The sequence below is a fragment of the Aquarana catesbeiana genome, linkage group LG01 (assembly GCF_042186555.1).
Source record: "Aquarana catesbeiana isolate 2022-GZ linkage group LG01, ASM4218655v1, whole genome shotgun sequence".
Lineage (NCBI taxonomy): Eukaryota > Metazoa > Chordata > Amphibia > Anura > Ranidae > Aquarana > Aquarana catesbeiana.
Window position 1 is genome coordinate 304,831,205 of NC_133324.1, and position 17,151 is coordinate 304,848,355.

At 44.9% G+C, this 17,151-nt stretch overlaps 1 protein-coding gene across 1 annotated transcript in view; it reads right to left on the minus strand.

The window, feature by feature from the left end:
- The window catches only part of LOC141143781 (dehydrogenase/reductase SDR family member 4-like), a 136,773-nt gene that overhangs the window by 72,198 nt on the left and 47,424 nt on the right, over positions 1-17,151 (minus strand). The window contains exons 2-3 of the mRNA XM_073629354.1: positions 11,218-11,325; positions 10,036-10,213 (exon numbers count right to left, since the gene is read on the minus strand). Of these exons, the coding sequence (XP_073485455.1) occupies positions 10,036-10,213; positions 11,218-11,315 (276 nt within the window). The 5' untranslated portion in view covers positions 11,316-11,325. The remainder of the gene's footprint in view (positions 1-10,035; positions 10,214-11,217; positions 11,326-17,151) is intronic.

The following is a 17,151-nucleotide window of genomic DNA, read 5'->3' on the forward strand; positions in this document are numbered from 1 at the left end:
ATCGGCCTATAAGAAGTACAGAGGGATATGTCCTTGCCGGGCTTAGGGATGAGGACTATGTGTGCCTGATACATTGAAGGGGGTAAGGACATCTGTTTTTTACTTTCAGAGAAGACTTTTAACAGTTTGGTGCAATTAATGAGGCATACATTCTGTACCATTCACCAGGTAGGCCATCAGGTCCCGGTGTTTTACCACTAAGAAATTAGCAAATCGCCTCTTCTATCTGATCAGTGGTAAAATCTTTGTCTAAAAATTCAAGATCCTCCTGTGAAAGAGTGGGTAGATGCAGGCAGTGCAAAAATTCCCTACGCCGATCTTCAGGCCAGCCAGGGACCGCCTTATATAAGTTTTCGTAGAAGGATCTGAATTCATCTATAAATGAGTTCGTTGGTAGAGATCACCTGACCATCTAAACCACAGATTTCTGACACCACCATCTGCATTTTAGAGTCCGCAACTAAATTCGCTAGGAGTTTGCTATTTTTCAAAGATCTTCCCCGCCAAGGAATTTAAATCTAGATGTGTGGCCGAGGCAAGATGTAGAGACAATGCTCTTTTTGCCTCGGCTAGCCGGCTAAAGTGATCCAGAGTCGAGGAGCCAGAAAAAGCCTCCGCTGCTCTAGCCTCTCCCTCCTCAAATGCCTGGACCTGACAGGACATCTCAGAACGGACCGCTTTAATAGCTGAAATGTATTCTCCTCTAGTGTTGGCCTTAAAGGCGTCCCAGACTATCTGCAATGAGGCTGAATCCTCATTGATCTCCCACTATTGTTGTAGTTTGGGAGAGACGTCCTCCCCCACCCTCGAGTCCTACAACCATTTGGGTGCTAAACACCAACAGTCTCGACTCCTGGTGTCCGACAACTCCAAAGTGACCTCCAGGGGTGCATGATCAGAGAGGCCCGCAGGTAAGTACAAGACCCCCCCCCCGCCACTGCCGCCAGGGCACAGGTGTTGCCAAAGACCAGATCGATCCTGGAACCCGATTTATGAGTAGTAGAGTGAAAGGAGTAAGCCCTAGTGGTTTGATGCTTCCATCTCCAGATCTCAATATAATTAAATGCTTGTGCCCATTGAAGCAGGTCTGGCGAATACACCCTATTTGGATTGGACGAGTCCAGGGACGGATCCAAAGTAGAATTAAAGTCTCCAGCTATGTATAGTCTGGAGAATTGTAATGTAGCTAAAAGCTCATATACCTTGTAGAGGACCCGTTGGTTAAAGGGAGAGGACACATATATATTCACTAAAGTATAGACCACCGCTCTGATCTCCAGTAATAGGATTATGAATCGGCCCTCCTGATCAGTTTGTAGATGCACGACCCTATATGCAAGGGATTTGTTCAATAGAATGGCCACTCCCCTTGCATAACTGGAGTACGTCGTATGAAATGATTGCCGTACCCAGGGTCTGCGTAGTGCCAGGATCTTGTTCCCCAGAAGGGGAGTCTCCTGCAGGAACAAGATATGGGGTCTGTGATTATTCAGATATTTAAACATTAGTGCCCTTTTTACCTTGCCATTTAGACCCCTTACATTCCATGATACCAGTTTTAACTCCATGAATGCAGTGACAGATTAGGATTCAACATAATGATACCTACATGTAGGGGGGTCAGCCCCCATGGGACCAAGGGATAATGCCAAAAGTATAACGAATTTTGCACTGGGCATAGTGAGCATTAATAGGACACGTGAAATATAAGCTTCAGTCAGTGGATATAGAGCGTACAAAGAAGAAAGAAACAAAAACGGTAACCTGTGAACTCCCTACTGACCATGAAAAACCCCTAAAAAAGAAAATAGAACAAAAAACAATAAGAACTATGGTCAGTTTAATACCCAAAACCTGAACTCAAACGCAGATCTTCAGACTTCTGAAAAAAGTTCCAAAGTGCAGCGATTCAGTGTTCACTGTGGGGGGGTTGATACTTCAGTGAGTTACTTCTAACAAGGTGGCTCCGTAGTAAAGAATGTATAATAAAAGCACATCTAGTCTTGAACTAGAAGGATCTTTAATGATCAATGTTTCTAGGAAGAGAAAAAAAAAAAATCATCGCAGTCAGTGGCAAGCCGACCCACCAGCTTCCAGGGGTAGAAAGGTCTCCCACCCAAAATAACGTGTACAATTTTGCGTGAGGGGCAGAGGAGCTAACTAGCAACAACATCTGATGATGAGGTCCAAGAAGCTATACAACAGAAACCGATGGCTGGATAAACTACCCCCTCAAACATGGATCCGGAAGGAAGATGGAATCATTGTGCCAATTTTCAGATAGTGACTTGTAGTGGGAAATAGCATCTTGTGTTTACCGTAAGTTGTTCAGCCAGTCGTCTGCGTCAGCCGGAGAGTCGAAGAATCCGACCGAGCCATTATGATGGACCCGAAGACTGCTGGGATACAACATGCTGTATTTTATGTCCTTTTCACATAGGCGCTTACGGACATCATTAGAGGACTTCCTCTTGCGCTGCAGGTCGGCAGAGAAATCCGGAAACAGAAGGACTGAGTCGTTGCCGTATGGAAGCGAGGAATGTTTTCAAGCTGCGGAAAAGATCCTGTCACGGTCCCTGAAGTTGAGGAAGCGAACCAAGAAGGGCCGGGGATTTGCACCAGGGATACTGCGTCCGGTGGGTATACGGTGGGCACGCTCGACGACATAGGTTGGGAAGGTATCTGCGAGGCCCAACAGTTTTTTGAAGAATTCTTCCGTGAACTCCGATGGTCGGTCACCCTCCTCCCCCTCCGGGAGACTCAAGACGTGGACGTTGTTGCGTCTCGCTCTGTTTTCTGCATCATCGGATTTAGCGACAAGCAGTTGTACCGTGCATTGTAAGTCTGCTATGGTGTTGGTGTGGGTAGCTGTAAGATCTTCAGTGGCAGAAATTCTAGATTCTGATTCAGTCAGCCTACCCCTGATCTTATCCAGGTCATTTCTAATGAGATTGTATTCCTCTGCGAGGCGGTCTATTCTCACCAGCATGGAGGTTTTACTTTGTTCAATGGTGGCCAGGATCACTGCACTGCTATCCTGGGAAGGTGGGGCAGAGAGAGCCATGCTCGGAGACACTTCAGGCTCCATGGCTCATTCTGTCAGCAGGGTTTGCAGTCTCCATATGAGAGAAGGATTTGGTTGTGCAGCCGGTGTAGGGGCCAGGCGGCCTGGCGTGGATGAGCTCTTGGGCCGGTGCTTAGGGCCCAGGGAGGAAAGGTGGGCAGTAATCTCCAGCAGTCCTTCGCTGACCTGCAGGTAGTGGCCGTCTAATGAGAAAGGCCGGCCAGGGGTACTCTGCAGGAAAGGCCCAGGGAGCTGGATGGATGTAGGAGGGTGAGAAGGATGCTAAACCCCAGAGCTCCTCAGCCTGCCCACACAGTCAGTTCACCCTAGATGGCTCAGCAGGAAGGTGAAGGGCTGGCAGGGCGGCCGTGAGCGGCGGCATCCGCACTCCCAAGCCGAGTTCAGGCCGGCCACGGTGCTCCTCGGCTGGCGGCCCAGGAAAGTGTGGTGGGCGGCAGGCTGCACTAAGCCGCACTAGGCTGGAATAGGCCTCACCGGGTGGTTTGTGGCCCCACGGACCACCAGACCCCACCAGGCACACAGAAGGGCAAGTTGGAGGATAAGGGGAGCCCCTTACCTCACAGATTAGTCCAGGGATGGCTCTCTTTAGCAGGGCACAGGCCGGGAAAATGGCGGCGGCCGCGGGTGTGAAGGCTTGATTGTTTCCCGGCTGATCACAGGCCGGACCTCCACAATATCCTCACAGGCTGCAGCAGGGAGTATATATGAGTCCGCAGGCAGGTATTTCGGCATTTTTTGGCTGGTGAAATGTGCAGATGGTTAAGAATTAAGTCTCGGATGCTCGGAGCTCCTCACTAGCACATCTGCCTGCACTCACATCCGGACACGCCCCGGGTACCACATGCTTGACAGGCATTTAACCTCCCACCACTCATTTATGACCTCTCAGCAGCCTCCACTGACAGGGATGATGGTATAGCAAAGGGTGTCCCAGGTCCTTGCAGTACGTCTGCCAGTAGCACACCACCAGCTGTAGACTATAGCAGGCAAATTTCTCTGCCCCATCTGCTGCAACAAAAAAACAAATACAGTCACTGCCACCCACATGCCCAGCGTCTAAATTCAAACTCCTGCCTTTCCATCTGGTAGATTTTGCCCTTTCCATAAATTTGCAGAATATGCTGTACAACAATAGCAGGTTCTCAGTCGCCATTTCTTTTCATGTAAGGCCATTCCAGCTCTATCCTATCACATGGAAGGCAATGTTGTGGTATCATTGGGCAAGGCAGTCAGCCATAAGGTCCAAATTACTGCTGATACGTGGTCCAGCAAGCATGATCAGGGATGATATATTTAGTTCACAGCACACTGGGTAACTCAGCTTGCAACTTGGAAGGATGCAAGACAGGGCTCAGTGCTGCAGATTGTTTTGCTGCCACATCTCCATACAGCTGGTGGTGATGATGCAAGATTTGTCAGCATCCACCCCTCCTCCTCCATGCCCTCCTCTGCTGAATTGTCCTATGAACCAGCAGTACATCCTAAGTGTTCAAGGGGCTATACAATGAGTCAGGTAAAAGATGCCATGCAGTGTTTCAGCTGGTCTGTCTAGGGGACAGGAGCCACACTGGAACAGAGATTCCTTCAGCTCTGCAGGGGCAGGCCCAGAGGTGGTTTACGCCACACCAGCTGGAGCCAGTAATGGTGGTGTACAATAATGGCACTAACCTGACCTTTGACAGGGAAAGTTGACACGTGCCATGCCTGGCACATGTTTTCAATTTGGTGGTGCAGTGTTTCTTAAATAGGTACCCAGGGTTGGAAGATCTGCTAAAGCAAGCCAGAAGGGTCTGTAGCCATTTCAGGTGGTTATACACAGCCAGTGCTCGGTTGGCTGAAATTCAGCGGGAATTCCACCTGCCAATAAACTGCCTGATTTGTGACATGCCCACAGATGGAACTCAACTTTGGCAATGCTGCAGCAGAGGGCCGTCAACGAGTACCTGTGTGAGTATGGCACAACGACAGGTTTAGGCCAGCTTGGCTTTTTTTCTCCCACACCAATGGCTGCTGATAAAGAATGCATGCACTGCACTGTCATCATTTGAGGCGACAAGGATGGTGAGCAGTGACAATGCATGCATCAGTGACACAATCCCTGTTGTGTTCCTGCTGGAGCAGGCTCTGCGTAGCATTATGGACAGGGCACTCGAGGAAAAGCAGCAAGAGGAAGAGGAGGACTTCCTTTCCTCTCAAGGCCCTATTTATGCAGACACCATTCTTGCGACACCACAGAACACACAAGAGGAGAGGGAGGAGGATTCTGGCAGTTTTGGAGGCATTGAAGCAGTCTGCTTCTCATGCCTCCACAAACTTGCAGTGCATGGGCTCTCTTATTCTTCAAAGCCTGAGAAAGGACCTGAGCATCATGGAGAAGGATCACTATTAGTTGGTAACCCTCCTTGACCACCGTTACAAGGGGAAAATCTCAGAACTCATCCCATCCCCACAGAGGCAGCAGAGGATGAATTATCTTGAGGACACCTTAAAGAGGAGATTATGTAATGCCTTTCCAGACTCTGATAGGATACAGTCACATGGAAAACGTAATTTTGAGGCTTCTGTTGGTCAAGAGGAACAGTGGAGAAGGGGGCCGCCTCAGTGATGCATTTCAGCATGTTTTTAGTTCTCGGCGCCCAGGGCTGTTAGCTTCCACATCCCATCGGCAGCATCTGCATCATATGGTGTGAGATTATCTAACGGCGAAAACAGAAATGTGGCTCTTTGCTTGTATTCAACAATACACATAAAAAAATTGGAGAAATCAAGTGAATAAAGCTGTTGTGTCTAAAGGTTGTATCTATCAATGGTTAAAATCAATTAACATGTTGCATTTAATTCAGGTGCTGTAAAGTGCACTCAGTGCTGTATAGTCATAGTGTATCTAAAAAATATTAAATTACCTCAAAATTCATAAATACAATATTAAAGTGCATCCAAACAAGTTAATGTGCAATACACAACATGCTTCAAAGCAAACGAACTACTAACAGACAAATTGTTGATTTAAAATGTGCTAATAATGCCAAAAGGGCATGTGCAAATAGTCCCCCCAAAAAATATTTAAACAATATGGAGTAGATACAAGTACCATAGAATATCTTCAATGAGCGTAAAAAAAATACAAGGTGGCGTTTCTTCTACTTTCTGTAACTTGATGTTATCCTTTATAAATGCAAATAGAGTCCACCGCAGTTTTTTTTTTAGACTATTTGCACATACCCTTTGGCATTATTTGTACATCTTGTCGGTTAGTAGTTTGTTTGTGTAGAACCCTGGAGTTTAGGCAGGGTTGCTCCTCAAAAATGTACTTGCCAGGAGTTGTTATCCTGGATGATTGATAGAGATCTTTTGATTTCTCCCTAAGTTTGGCCTTGTTGCACTTATCTCTTCTACCACTAGATGGCCGGGTACTTGGTGTTACTAGATACGCGAAGGGTAACGCAAGGTCGGGTTATGGGTATATGGGGTATCTCCGCCAACGGGTAGGTGTTTTCTTGGATTCCTTGGCCTGCTGGGAGAGCATATATGTTCGAGTGAAGTCAGGGGATCTATGTTCTGTGACACCTGGACGGCTGTCTGGATGGACATATGTTGTATTGCCTGGGCTGCTAGGCCAGAGATGGGGTCTATCCCAGGCACATCTGACTGCAAGAGAGCAGCACAGGGTTGGAACTTCAGCTTGCAGTCCAACCAGAAGTGACGGTTCGGCCGGAGAACCTGTCGTGGTCGGAGGTAGAGGGGAAGCTGTCACCAGTAAGGGACTATCCGCCTTACTTCCAGGGACCACAGTGAGTAACTGAAGCGAGTACTGGAGCAGCATTCTCACCAGACAGGGAAGGTGCAGAATGGCAAAACTTCAGTGGGAATCAAGCCAGGGACCCAGCCAGCGGAGGTGACGCTTGCAGAGCAGCCTTGTGTCAAGCTAGGGACCAAGTAGGCCAGCGTGGGTAAAGCTTGAGAGATATCATGAGTGCAAAGTTAGGGGCCCAGCAGAGAAGCGGGGATGACACTTGAGGAAGATACCACCGTGAAGATTGGACAAGCTCAAGGGATTCAGTGGCAGTGAATCAGTGGGTCTAGGGAGAGACCGGGAGCTCAGTGGGCTGAAGAACTACAAGGAATGATTGTAGTGAAAGAGAAATGAACTGTTAGGTTTGTGTTAGGAAATGTTGAAGACTGTTGCCATAGGAGACAGCATTCCTGGACATTTAGATGTGACTTTTGCTGGATGCCTTACCCTGCATGGTTGTCCTCCTATTGAAGTCTGAGTCTGCCAATTAATCTTGCAACTAAGGATGTCCTGGCCCTAACCCTCTCTCCCCCCAAAAAGTTTGGCAAAGGAAATAAACTCTTTTGCATTCAAGAAGTGTCTGGCGCCCAATAACTATCTCTGGCCCTGTAGGTAATTTAATATTTCTTGAATACACTATACAGCACCTGAAGTGAATGCAACATTTTAATTGTTTTTGACCATTGATAGATTTAACGTTTAGACACAACACCTTTTATTCACTTGGTTTCTCCAATTTTTATTTTTTAATATATTATAATAAAAATATTAATTATATAAATATATAAAACACACATACATACACACAACTGCTGAAATCTTTAAATTTCTCTCTAGTATACGGTAGCTTATAGGAAGTGCCCTGCTTTATTTGTTAACAGAGATGGATAACTTTCCAGATGACAAGCCACTGGGTTACCGGGTCATGAGAAAAGACCATTGGCCAGAACTTGCTCAGTATGCAATTGAGCTGCTGTACTGCCCTGCATCCAGCATGCTTTCTGAACAGGCATTCCGTGCTGCTGGAGTTTTTTCGTGACAGATAAAAGCGTGTCTGTCCACAGACTCTGTGGACTGGCTGACGTTTATCAGAATGAATCAGTCCTGGATTAGAAGTAGCTACCAAGCCCCTGATGCCGTTGTCGCTGATTAAGTGTTTTCTGGATCTCTGAAAGACTGTCTAGGCTGCCTAGCTTTGTAAATGTTGATTTCATCTGAAATACATTTTTTTGGTGTAGGTTTCATGGGCACAATTAACACCCAAGGAACAATTTTTCCACACCTGTTTGACAGGTGCATATCATTTAAATTTTTGACAGCAAGGCCAATTCTTGCTTTCATCGAGAGTACCTGTATAGGGTTATGGTGTGAAGGCACCACCAACACCCACAGCCCAATCTTTCTGCCATTGTTTGACTGGGGCATATTATTTCAATTTTTGACAGGAAGGCCAAGTCTTGCTTTCATAAAGAGTACCTCTATAGATTTACGATGTGAAAGCACCACCAACACCCAAAGCCCAATTTTTCTGCATCTGTTACTTCTATCCACAATCTGTGAAAGAGACACCAGAATTTATCCAAAAGATCTCTTTAAGCTTGTTCCGAGTGCACTAAATTGTGGGCTCATCATACAGACTGGCTCCCCAAGCTTGCAGGGAAATTGTCATTTTTTTTTGGCTTTATAAGTGTCATTTTTGCTGCAGCAGGTTACATACATGGCACAGATGCGCCACTTTACAGGCAGACTAAGGGGACACCCCCCCCCCCCCGTGCACTATATTTAAAGGAATTTTTCATTTTTGTTTCACTTTAAGCATCAGTAAATCACTGTTCATTTAAAAATATTGTGTTTTTTTCAAACTTTTTTTTCATTGATACATGTTCCCTAGGGGAGTACCCGGACCCCATAACCATTGTATGCCCAAATACTTGCATATAAGCCTGGCACTTTTGGCTTTTCCTGTTTGGGTCCCATGGACTTTAATGGGGTTCGTTATTCCGTTCCAAACTTTCCCAATGTTCGAAAGTTCTGGCGCGAACCAAAACGGGGGGCGTTTGGCCCATCTCTAATGGGGACAAAAGCTTCATACCGACATCTTGTCCCCCAAAATATGTGAATTATCAGATTTGGAAAGCCCCCTTAAAAGAAGGGACCCCTAGATATCTTCCCACCCATGTAAAAGAGTACATAATACCCATTTTTACTAATTTGCAAAAAAAAATGGAAATAGCAAATAAAACATGGGCACCATTAAAAACTTCCTTTAAAAAGAAAATTCGACCTTCCATTAAAAGAAATGTTCCACAATATAAATCTAATGTCAATCATATCATCCAGCAAAGTGGATGCCGAGTCAATCATGATGAAGACTTGCTGTCACGATGACACACTGCTATGACAAAGCTGCCCAGCCTCTACTTGTGCTGCAGATGACTGGTCCCTGTTGCTGCTGGAATGTAAACAACAGCCCCGTGAAATCAATATAGTTCTGACCATATTTGGTCCACCTGAGATTCCTCCTGGCTTGTTTACAATTAGAAATAATCTAGTGGGAAGTCCCTTACTAATACCACAAATTAATGACACACTTCCAGCTGCATCAGCCAGAGGTTCAGGCAAGTGGGAGAACTGACCAAATCTGGACAGATTGTTCATCTATTTGAGAAATTGCGAACAGGCTGGGTTTGGGTCGAACTCATGTTCAAGCCAAACCCAAAGATCATCCCTTTCCACACTAAAAACCATTAGTGAATAATTTGAATATGCAGTTATCGTTTGTTATTGCATGTGGGTTACACAATGCAAAAATAGAATATTGCCATATATAATAAGCTTCTTATATAAACTGGAAATAAATGTACATTTTGGCATACAAGTAAATTATGAAAATATTTTATACAGTGTTACAAATGTAGATTTTCTGAGATGACTCCCTAATCCATGCATATAATGGTTCTAAATACCACTTTTATATTCCTGTGTTCTTACGATAATTAATTGTGTCTTACAATTAATTATAGTAAGCCACATTGTATATATAATTTTTTATTTCTGATAACATTCTATACTCAAAAACAGGTTTATGCAACACAGAACACATGACTCCTTTAGTAAATAACTCCTTATTCATTCTTCTACCTTGCATTTCTCTTACCATTGCCACTAGTTTCTCCCGATCTTTTTCATTGCCCACATGACATGGAATTCCAGAAATGCTGAGTCCTTCTTCTTTCAGCTGTTGGACAGCTTTATCCACATTTTCTGTCTTACGACTACATAAAAGCACGTGAGCCCCATCTTGTGCCAAACGTCTTGCTATAGCAAAGCCAATGCTAAATGTGAATAAATAAGCATAGTGAAGGTGACATTGAAGGTGAATCCACCACACATGTACCAGGAAAGTTCACCTGCAGTGAAGGATTAGTGAATGTCACATTCTTTGTTTTATGAATTTGCCCCTATAGTGTATATTAAAATCTCATAAAAATTAACATTACAAAAAAAAAAAAAAATCAGTTAACTAATAACTTCATGCAGGTTATTAAAGTGATTGTAAACCCACATTTTTTTTAACAAACATGTCACACTTACCTGCTCTGTGCAATGGCTTTGCACAGAGCAGCCCTGATCATCCTCTGGTCCAATGCCGGCACTCCTGTTTCCTCCCCCCTGCAAGCCGCTTGCTATGGGGGCATTTGTGTGCACTTGCTCCAGAGCCTCTTTGTGTGTCCATTGACAGAGTGCTGCTTGGACCTGCCCCCCCCCCCTACTTTCTCTTCACTGGCTGTAATCACAGCAGCAGGAGGAGCCAATGGATTCCACTGATGTCTCTGAGCCAACGAGGAGGGACAGAGCGGAGGGAGCCACTGCTCTTGTGCACAGCACTGGATCAAGATCAGGCTCAGGTAAGTATAGGAGGGGAGGGGATGGGGGGGGGGCTGTACTCCCAAAGTTTTTTTACCCTAATAGAGGATGCAATAAGGTAAAAAATCTCCAGCCTTTAGAACCACTTTAAAGCCCAACTCCAGGATGCCTTTGAATGTAACCCTGCAGTGAGATTCCCAACACTAATACAAAATACAGAACTTACCTTATGTCCCACTCCCCTAGCAGCTGGCACTTCCCTCTGCAGTCTGACATTATGGGTTTGTGGGTGGGCCCTCTTCAGCCCTTCTTACAATGCAGGACTTCCGGTCCTGCATTGTATGTAAGGACATCGGAGAGCTGCCAGGTTGCGAAGTGAAGCAGCTTCAGGTGGGACTGCTAACACAAAGAGGAGGCTACTCTTGTAATAATAACCAACATATTGGATATTTTTAGAATTTCTTTAACATACCCATATGTTGACCCAGTCACAATGGCCACTTTATCTTGCAAGGGTTTTCGATTTTTCGCACTTGCATTTGATTTGATCAGGTAGTTCTCTTGAGACATTTTCTAACAGCTGTTAGAAATAAACAAAATATCTGTAAAAAACAATCAAACTAGCAAAAAAAATAAAAAAATAAAAGTTTTGCTTTAGTTATAATTTAGGAACAAATGGTCTTGGTTTGGTAATCCTGTCTTTTTGCAAAACAATCATACTTAAAAATGGTAAGACTACAGGTTCTTTTAATTTTTTTTAACATCACCACACTGTCCTTTGTCTTTTTTAGCAAAAATAGTAAACTTAATATACAACACTCTTCCGACAATGGAAGAGATTCCCGGGGGGGGGGGGGGGGGGGGTATTAAAGCAGCAAAAATTTTATAAGAAAAATGATTGGTTAAAATCTTTTATTCAGGCAAAGAATGAATGCAATTAAACAGTAAATTTAAAATATATATTGTGGTTACCGACACAAACAACAAACACCAAACAAAACACATCGCAAATGGCAAACAGTACACCAAGGAAACCATAGTTCGTCAATTACATTGTGACATTTACATCTACATGAATACCCGTTCTAGGAGATATATCAAAGAGTTCTAAATTTAGACAACGTATCGTTGGACATTTCATAATGTTCAAAAGTATATTGAGAGAGATAGAGATAATTATATTATAATATATATATATATATATATATATATACACACACACACACATATACATACACACCATCTTGGAGATGGAAAGGTGAGAATGTATCGCACAACCAGGATTACTAAAAACAGCTGCATTCAATGGTCCCAAAATGTCCATAACCCACAGTCCACTGGGCTTACAAAGAGCCACGCTTTTGGACCTTGAGAGGAAGGATGGGGCGAAGCACCTGTGGTACGGTATTGAGGAATCTCAATAAGTAATCAGCAAGTATTATATAAGTATACAGTTCTACTGTGCGACCTTAGACTGGTTAATACTCAATCAAATGTTGGATTTATATGGACCGATATTGCTTATATATTTAATTTTATAGTATACTGTATTTATTGGATTTTTTTTTTAGATTCATTTGTATTAACATTCATGTAATGAAATAGAAGATGATGATGTTACCTGATTAGTATAGAGGTGACTGCAATATGGTGACGTAATGTGTGTGAAGATAAATGACTAATGTGATAAAAAAGGCATAAAAATAATATGTGAAGGGGAGCATGCGTGGCAGCTCCCAAGATGGCATCGGCATCTAGAGCTCCGCTCCACCACGGCCCCTTGACAGCCACCGGAGCTCACAGAGTGCTCCCACACCTCTCACCTGGATTTACAAGCGGGGGGGGGAACCCCCAGGAACCCTCCGATGACATCGGCGCAAGCCAGGAGGAATCTATCACGCCAGATGTCAGCAGCAGCCAGACCGATCAGCTACGCCAAGATGGCGGCGGCTCCACGAGGCCCACACATTGCAGAGGACACAGAGGACTCTATTGCGGACCAAGACTCGATCCCTATGCCATCCCCAGGAACCGTTCATCCTCCCCTGGTCACATCTCCCGCTTCCATGGAGTCCTTGCTGGGCAGGATGAGCTCTGGTCTCCCCACTACCCCCATGCTGGATCCTCGCACAGGCCTGCTTCTGGCTGTAAGTGAAGCAAACAAAGCAACTCCTACTCGCACTGACTTCCCCTCCATGATGGAAGCTTTTGCACAAATGCTCTCAAAAAGCTTGACTTTGAATGCAGCACAGATTACTTCATCCACCCATGCTGATTTGCAGCAAATAGGGATGAGAATGGATACAATAGAGAAAAAAAGCTGATCAATCTGTGGCACGGATTAACCAGAATTCCTGCCAGGCTACAAGATGTGCTGAATAAACTAGAAACAGCTTTTGCAAAGATCGATGACCTCGAGAACAGATCGAGACACTATAATTTTAGGATTAGGGGGCTTCCTGAATCTGAGAAAGAGGTGCAAGCGGCTGTTAAATCTCTCATAAAAAGGCCTTATCCCAGATATTGCTGAACACCTCCTTGAGCTGGATAGAGCTCACAGAGCCCTTCAACCCCCCTGCATGGATGGTCTCCCCAGAGACATCATTATGAAACCCCACTTTTATTCAGTAAAGGAGGAGGTGATGAAGAAGTCCAGGATCCCTGACAATCTCACATTGAATGGGCACAAAATTCAGATTTTCGCCGACTGTTCAGAAAAGAGGATGGCTCAAGCCATCACTTCAGCTATTGATTGAAAGGAAAATCAAAAGTTTCAGCTTCTCCTCTTTTGCAGAAGGAGAATGCCTTCTGCTACAGCTTGGTCTGCATAGGAATCACCCTCCACACAGGTCGTCAGGGGAACCCCCTCCTCTACAAAGAGACCCCCGCCAGCTTGGCTGAAACAAAATTCCAAGTGATCCAAAGAAAATTTCCCGCCATGATGGTCAGACCCCCTTTAATGGATCAGGGCCCTGATCTGTGACATTACTACTTTCCACGCGTTTTTGGGGGATCCCCCGTCTTCACTACTTTGAAAGCCCAAACTGGAGCTTACCCCACACCTGCATTGACTCAGCTGATGCACAACTTCCCTTTATTGCAGGACTGGCTTATGCCGAGCAACTGGGGCCTTCAACTTGGACATGGGGAGGGGTGGGAGTAATTACTCCTTTAACTCCTCCGGGAGCTTGCATGGAAGGCAGACTGCCTGTTACAGGCATCCTTCCAAGTTTGCCATTAGTCCCTCGTAGGGGACTATAGTTCTCATCCCATGATGGATGATAAAGGGTTATTGATGTTGTAATGGCTCTTTTTCATGTGTTCCTCTAACTTATTCCTCTGCACAGTCAGTATAGTTAACAACTCCTGTTGAGCAGAGGAATACTCATACATTGCTCGGGGAGTTATTCCCTGTCCTAGGCTAACGGTTCTAGATCACACCCCGAACAGGGTCTGCTTGCCCCCTGATTCTCCAGCCCTTTAGGCTGGAACTCCGGGGTGGCAGCAGGGCCTGGAGAGGGTACTCGGTGACATAGTTTGAATAAAGTTAATTTTCATATTGGGGGGCTCTGTAGTATAGACATCATAGGGTTCAGAGTTATTGTTATTTCCTTATGAATGTTAGAATTTTACCTCAGGTTTACAATAATGTAACCCCCTTCTCTTTTTTCACCCCTTTTCTTCTTCTCCTTGCTAATGCTCGTCTGAGTGTTCCCAGGTTCCACGGCTGTCTTTGGCCTCCCGTCCCAGATCATTGATATCTTCGCTCTCCAGGCTTCCTAGTGAGTACCTCTCTCAAAGAAATGGTAAGCTACGTATCTCCCGAATAGTTCCATCCCCTCTGATCCATGACTAACACAAATAACTCCACACCCACCCTCAAAATTATCTCAAATAATTATCAAAATTAATTTTGACTCAGTCTTAACTCCCCTGTCAAAACGTAGGAAACTCTTTCAACTTTGTCACTCCATGGATACAGACATTCTCTTGCTACAAGAGACCCACTTCCCGTCCACATTTAAACCCACATTCCTTAAATCAGCGTTACCCCCAATTTTTCATAGCGTCGGCAGATAAACAAAAAGGGGTGGCCATCTGTTTTGCTAAACAGATTAATCTCTCTCAACCGGAGACTATAGTTGACCCCCTGGGACGCTACGTTCTGGTTTCTGGCCACATTGATGGGGAGTTATACACTTTTGTTTCATACTATACCCCCAGTAAGGGTTAGACTTTTTTTGACTCCCTACTACACAAACTGCAAATGCATCTAAAGGGGACGGTATTCATCGGCGGAGACTCCAACACCATCTTTGATTTCCCTCTTGACAAATCTGCAGAAGGGAAATCGAAAAACCCAAGCGCCCTTCCAAACAAATCGCTAAAATAGCTAAACTGCTTCATTCCGCGGGGTTGATTGACATTTGGAGAGAGGCTAACCCGCACACAAAGGACTATACCCACTTCTCAGCCCCTCCCAACTCCTTTGCCAGGATAGACCACATCTTCACACGCTCAACAATCCCTCTAATCAGAAGTTCCAAGATTATAGATACCCCTGTCAGACCACTCGATGGTTACTCTGATCACGCAAAGAACTTCAGGATCTAGAGGTCCCCCTTACTGACGTTTGCAGGAGTCCCTATTGAGTGATCCGATACAATGCACCTTATTGGAGGAGGCTATTAAAGAATAATTTCTTATTAATGCGACGATCAAAGTTTCCCCATCTAATTGGGCGGCACATAAGTCAGTCATCAAGGGGAAACTCATACAGATGACATCGAAACTTAAGGCTGAACACAGGGCAGACACACTAAAGCTTACGGAGGACTTTTGTTCTTTAGCAAAAGCACACAAGCACCACCCCACTCCTGAGTCTCTAGCAAACCTAGAGAAAGCCCGGGCTCTCCTTAACTTGACTCTGACGACAGCTGCTGAAAAGCACCTCAGGTGGACCAGGGGTAAAATCCTCTCCCAAAAAGACAGGATTGGTTCAAGACTAGCTGTAAAGCTAAATCCTAAACAACGTTCCCTAGCATTCCCCAAAATTCAGGCAGCCTTGAGGGACTTGACACAGAACCCACCAAGTTTATGGAAGCTTTTCTACAGTTCTACTCTGAACTTTAGATAATCTCCCTTTGCCCACACTGACTAAAGACCATAGAGACCTCACCTGGACCAGATTGTTTCTCCACTGGTTATTACAATAAATGTGGCCCCTGCCTGGCCCCACACTTAGCTCGGATGTTCAATTCTCTCAGGGATGGAACCCCATGGGTGTGGATCTAAACTCCGCATATATCTCAGTATTACCCATACCCAGCAAGGATACAAGCGAGGTAAATAATTATCGTCTGATCTCGCTTATTAATAATGATATTAAAATAATGACAAAGATCCTTGCAAATAGAGTAGCGCGTTTTATCCCTTCATACATCCATAGAGATCAGGTGAGCTTCATTCCTGGGAGACAGGGCCCAGACCAGATTCGAAGGACCATTGACGTTATCTCACTTCTCAAATCACAGTGGGACAGTGGACCTCCTCAAAAAAGTTTTCTACTCTGTATAGACCTCCACAAGGCCTTTGACTCAGTAGCTTGGGCATACCTGTCTGATATGCTGAGGAGATGGGGCTTTGGCCCATATTTCCTAAACCTAATCCAATCGCTTTATTCAACCCCAACGGCGCAGGTAAGCCTGATGGGCAGATACTCGGATTCTTCTCCATAGGCAAGGGCACCAGGCAGGGATGCCCGCTCTCTCCCCTCCTTTTCGCAATGGCCATCAAAAAGTTGACCATAGCAATCAGATCAAATCCTGACATTAAGGGGGTGATTTGTGGGGATCAGGATCGTAAATGTGCGTTATATGCTGATGACCTCCTCCTCTTTATGACCTCTCCTCTAACATCCACTCCTATGGTATATAAGATATTGCCGGTATTCAGTATGGTTTCTGGCTTGCGAGTCAACATGAACAAATCAACAAAATTAAACATAACAGTCCCTCCGTATCTGCTTAAACAGCTTTCAAGTAACTTTCCATGGGCTCCCACTGCAATTCCATACCTAGGAATCAATCTAACGCCAGATATCAATAACCTTTTTAAAGCAAACTACCCCCTCGATGTTACAGAAATGTAGAGGTGACATGGAAAGGTGGTCGAAGTGTGGTCTATCCTGGCTGGGCAGATTTCATGCAGTTAAGATGACCCTTCTCCCCCGTCTTTTATACTTATTTCGCTCTCTCCCAATCCCGATTAAGAAACAATTCCTCAGTAAATTCCAGTCAGAAGTAGTTCGCTTTGTTTGGGGTAACAAAGGGTATAGGTGCCCCTTAGAAATCCTTTTTTTCTGCCTGAAATCCCAGGGCGGTCTGGGTTTGCCAAACCTATGGGG